The sequence below is a fragment of the Trichomycterus rosablanca genome, chromosome 9 (genome assembly GCF_030014385.1).
Source record: "Trichomycterus rosablanca isolate fTriRos1 chromosome 9, fTriRos1.hap1, whole genome shotgun sequence".
NCBI classification, from domain to species: domain Eukaryota; kingdom Metazoa; phylum Chordata; class Actinopteri; order Siluriformes; family Trichomycteridae; genus Trichomycterus; species Trichomycterus rosablanca.
Genome location: NC_085996.1, coordinates 16,347,692 through 16,353,486, shown reverse-complemented (window position 1 = coordinate 16,353,486; position 5,795 = coordinate 16,347,692). Strand labels below are relative to the sequence as shown.

The 5,795-nt window shown below is 37.5% G+C and overlaps 1 protein-coding gene across 1 annotated transcript; it reads left to right on the top strand.

Annotated features, from left to right (window-relative positions):
- The first annotated feature begins 2,438 nt into the window (after positions 1–2,438).
- thbd (thrombomodulin) lies at positions 2,439–5,336 on the top strand. The gene has a single exon (XM_063001191.1). The coding sequence runs from the start codon at positions 2,616–2,618 to the stop codon at positions 4,233–4,235; it is 1,620 nt and encodes a 539-aa protein (XP_062857261.1). The 5' UTR covers positions 2,439–2,615; the 3' UTR covers positions 4,236–5,336.
- Positions 5,337–5,795: the final 459 nt, after the last annotated feature.

The following is a 5,795-nucleotide window of genomic DNA, read 5'->3' as shown; positions in this document are numbered from 1 at the left end:
GGTAGTGCCTTCGTCATAGTGACGTGGTTGAAGTCACCTGAAATGGCTATGAAGGCATTCGGGTGTTGGGTTTGGAGACATGCTATAGATGAATGTCTATGCTATAGACTAGTGGCTCGGAGGTTGCGTGGTACAGAGCGGGGTTAGATTATATACTATTTGTGCAATAATAATAATAATAATAATTATTATTATCTGTCTCTATTGTGATAAGATACCGCTTACACTGTTCTGTTTGCACTATTCAACCATGTGTATATATCCATATTGTTTCACCATGTAAATATATTAAAATATATTAAAAAAAATTTTAATCTTATTTTAATTTTATTATTGCTGTTGGTCTCACTGAGAGCTACCAAACATAGTTTTGTTGTATAACTACAATGACAATAAAGTCTATCTTATCTCTGGCCAGATGTCACACCAAGTACCTTCCTAGCTGATTCCCTCACCACTTTTGTGGTCACTGCCCTGTTGTCTAGCACACCTTCACCACCACCCAGCGACTGTCTACCTCTTTTTAGAATTTCACACCACAGTCTTCTTTCTTTAACCTCCATCATCTGATCCTTGATTCTGCCCTTGCTATTGTCCCTCTCTTCACCTCCAAACACATCCTAGAAACCACCTTTCAATGCTGTCTAATTACACTCTTTCCTGCCACCACCTTACACTCTCCAGTTTCTTTCAAATAACATCTTCCACATAGGATATTGTCCATCTCCGTGCACCTTCCATTCCAAAGCTGTTCAATGGGTATGTAATCAGGGCACTGTGCAGGCTGGAACAAGAAAACGCATTAATTCAATAATTGTAAGGGGTGTCCCAATACTTTTGTCCATATAGTGTTTTTCTAGCCCTTTGCCTCTCTCCTCGTCTTGCAAACATTCCTTTCCACTTTCCCTCTCCTACTCCTTGGTCAAACAGTAGCATAGTTTCCACCAGTACGCTGCTGGTCAACAGTACTAGTAGCAGTCGTTGTTAACCCCCTGTGAATATTCATGCCTTGCATTCAGTGTCTGGGGTATGCTTGAAACCTACACCACAATCATACTTAGGATAAAATGGTCGGGTATAAATAACTATTATTTTATTTGCTCATTCATTAACCATTTTATCCTGTTCAGGGTTCAGAAGGCAGAAAGATACATAAATCAAAAGGCATAAGTAATAGTACACACTACAGAGATTCACATTATACAAAGAAGTATCTGTATAATCACAACAACACTTAGACAACACACCAGAACAACAGGACCTGAGGGTACATATGGAGGTGTTATTTTGGTTTACATCGTAAGGCTGGTATAGATTGTAAGAAACAGCTGTAAAATATAAATTATAAAGTAAATTATAAAGTGAACTACAATGCAAATATAAGAAAATGTGCAGCTTGATGTACAAAAGGTGCCGCTGTGCCTGTCTGTGCATGTGCACACATGAGTGCACACAAATGTGCACACACACATGTGCTCACCCACATACATAGTTAAAGAGCCTAATGGCTATGGGAACGAAGGATTTTCTGAGTCTGTCTGTAGAACAGCTCTGTGACAGTAGTCTGCCACTAAATACACTTCTCTGTCTCAGAAAAGTAGTGTGCAGTGGATGGTTATGATTGTCCATGATGGAAAACACCTTGCACAGAGTCCTTTTCTCTGTCACAGTTACAAGTGATTCCAACTATATTCCTACCACCCCTCCGGCTCTCCTAACCAGTATATAACCTGAACTTGGTAGCAGTTTATCTCAGGTCAAAAATGACTAACTTTTTTTCACATTAACTAGAGTAGTTAATTCCAGTAATACCAGTTTGCCAAATTTATTGTGTGAGCCCATTTTTTTAAATTAAACATATACATGATGTTAGCCGTAATGGTATCTTTAAAGATATATTAACTTTCATTTTTTATGGGTAATGTGGATGTTCGGTGTTTTTAGAAAATGGGTTTTGTTTCAAGGTTTGTAATGTATAATTTTATGTTTTATGTAAAACGAACTGCAGTTACCCAGTATGGTAATGCAACAACAGCAATCATAAAGAAGCACTGTAAAGGAACTTTAACAAGCAAGTAACAACAAAAACACGTATGATTGACTGTGTTGCTTCAAGTGTGCGTTAAATGATATGGTTAATGTGCACACGACGCAATGTCCTAGATAAAAACACTAATTCATAAAGTATAGTTAATACACCAATGTACGGTGTCGATACACGTCACGATACTAAAATTTAAGCAGTGACTATCAGCCTATTTATTTGTAAGTCTTTTTGTGCTCTCGTTGGAAAAGAAAAAAAAAGAAAAGAGAAAAACAAAGTACAGCTGTTACATAATAGCGTCATGATGTTCTCAAGTAAACGTCAGTGTTAAATTTTGGACGACATTAATCTTGTGGGACTAAACCGCTCTAGCATGGAGGAAGCTGCAGGACAATTCGGGTGCCGCGCCAGCCGTGAAACCAACTTAACTTCCTTCCACTTTTTGACACGAGACGCCAATCGCTATAACGAGAACACTGGAACCGTTCGTGAGAAGACAGTAGGTAAAACGTGGACTCGTGAGAGTTTAATCCTCTGTCGATATTAACAAGACCATTTTCTTCGCACAGAGATGAAGCGTTTGGTAGGAGTGCTCATGGCGCTTGCGTTTGTAAAAGGATTAGAGGGGGAAAAGCCGTACAACGGGCAGTGCGCTGGTGATCTCTGCTTTACTGTCCATACTCATAACACTGATTTTAACTCAGCACAAAAGTCTTGTCAGAAAAGAGGAGGTTACTTAATGTCTGTACGAACAACGGAAGCAATGGATATCATTTCAGATCTGTTAACTGGATGTACTGGAGAGTTCTGGATCGGTTTAAGGTACAGTAACAATTTCTGCGCTGACTCTTTGGTTGATCTGAAAGGATACACATGGATTAATGGAGACAATACAACTTACTTTACTAACTGGAAAAGCCATAAACACGTCTGCTCTCAAAAATGTGTATCACTGTCCAAACAGGATTCAAAATGGACAGAGCGACTTTGTAATGATGCTATTGAGGGATATTTGTGCGAGTACAAAATCCCTGGTAAGTGCAAACGGCTAACATCTGTTTCAGCAGTTCTGTATGAAACTCCTTTAGGCTTTGCCAGAGAGGACCTTGGTGCAGTGCCTTATAGCAGCAATGCCACCAGCCAAAACCTAGGAACCAGATTTATTTGTTTGGATGGAGAGTGGGTTCAAGCCCCTTGGAGTTGTGAAGTTTTTAAAGGTGGTTGTGAACATAATTGTTACAAGCTTAATAACACATTTATTTGCACCTGCCCATCTGGCTACAAACTTGACAGCAATGCGGTGAGTTGTAGCAAGGTACACAATGACCCATGTATACATGCAGGTTGCTCACATATCTGTTTATCAGAAGGAAAACATTATAACTGTCATTGTCACCAAGGATTTGAACTTGGAGAGGATGGAAAGACCTGTCAGGATATTAATGACTGTAAAAATGACAGATTATGTCCAGATGAAAATTCCCACTGTGTGAACACTGCTGGTGGGTTTGAGTGCCAGTGTAAGAATGGCTTTACAAAGGAAGAGAACACTTGTAAAGATATTGATGAATGTGTGTCTGCACCCTGTGAATACTTCTGCAATAACACCAGTGGCAGTTATAATTGTGAATGTCCGGAAGGATACAGATTGTCCCTAGAAAACAGACACAAATGTGTGCTTCACTGTCCATACTGGAAATGCCAAGCTGAGTGTGACTTTAACAATCCATATCAATGTGAATGCCCACCTGGGTTTATTTTGGAAGAAAATTTACCAGATTCTGTCTGTATTGATATAGATGAGTGTAGTATGTCATACTGTGACCAGCACTGCAATAATACTCCTGGTAGTTATATTTGTTCTTGTGATGAAGGATTTACTTTTATTGCAGACACTACATGTGTAAAGGAATCAAGTACCACAACACATGCAAACATGTTTACACCTACAAGCAGGTCCCGCCCAACAAAGTCTGCTTCATTCCTCTCAGATGGAGGCCTTCTTGGAATAACTGTGTGCAGTGTCATTGGAATTCTGCTGATTGTCTGTTTTGTTCATCACAACATAAAGCGATGTGCACACAAAAGTATTAACGAAGATATGCATGCTTTGCAGCAAGTCACCACTGAAATATACACAAAAAAACTGTCAATTCCAAACATTTATTACAAAGAAAAAGATCTTAGATAATAAAACTTAATTTTTTGCATGCTCAACAACAACACATTAGGATAATAACATTATATTGCTACATTGGTTAGATTTAAGTTACCTTTTTTCCAATTTGTGTTTAGTAATTAGTGTTAGTATTAGGTGTTAGTTATTTAGGAACAAATATGACTTTGCTACAATCATTGAGAGGTGCAACTAGAGACAATACGTATACTCTTAGCGGAATTTTTAAAGGGACTTAAAACTCACTAAAATAGCTCACTAAAAAACGCTATCCATGACTGCCACCTAGCAGAATGCAAGAATAGAATTGCATGAACTAACAAAAAAAAGTTCCATAAGTTAGCCACCACACAACTACCAGACCCACACAATCAAGCTCAAATTTACTAATGTTGTTATTTGTATTAAGTGGCTTATGATATTATGTATACTGAAAAGTAAAACATATTATAATCAGTGTTTCTTGTTTAACAATATTGAAACATTTTAGAGGTTATTGTTAATTATTGTTACTATTTTATGTCTTTATTGGAAGAAGTAAAAGTTTTAAGAAATGTCTCCCTGGTGGGTGGTTGGAAGTTGCTATCTCACTGCGATCTCACTGTATAACTCATCCCCACTGTGCCGGGACATCATTGCTCACTGAGTTAATACCAGGACTATTAGGACAGACTCATGAAGCATGATCTGTCACTCTGTTTATGTCATTGCACATCTCTGGACATTTAATGCCAAGACACTTTTGTAATTTTTCTATTATATTACATATTGCATATATTTATTCCTATCAACATTGTACTGCAATACTTACTTAATATTACCTATACACCTTTAGCCTATTTAATTAATAATTTTTAACTGAGTCTTTTATTTACTTAATACTTTTTCTATTGTACCTTGAGCTGTTGTAATAAAGTGATCTATCTATCTATCTATCTATCTATCTATCTATCTATCTATCTATCTATCTATCCATCCATCCATCCATCCATCCATCCATCCATCCATCCATCCATCCATCCATCCATCCATCCATCCATCCATCCATCCATCCATACATTAAAATTACCCATCTAATTTGCTGTTAAACAGCTCTGGCTCATTAATACACAAATTCTATAAGACATCTGAAGGATTCCTGTGGTATCTGGTACTTGACGTTTCCAATAGGTCCTTTGAGTTACGTACATCGCAAGGTGGATCCTACAGTGCATCCTGGTGCCAGCCAAACCAGTGATCCTTCTATTACTAGTCCAGTAATTGTTAAGCCACCACTATCCTACAATGGATTGTGTGCTAAATATGCTGCTTGGCTAATAGCATCTTATAAGAAAATATAAGCACACTTTTGATGCTTTATGGGCAAAATTATTGGAAAATAGACAGCTGTAATAAAACCAACACACAGAAATGCAAATATTAAAGATTACTATTGATGTTGAAAGTTGCAGAAACATGATTTCTGGCAACATACTGGAATTTATACTATTTGGCTGGTAATGCTTATATTTCTTTCATGTTTAATCATGCACTGACACATTTCACAGCAAAACATATTAGCCTTTATAAGACAAA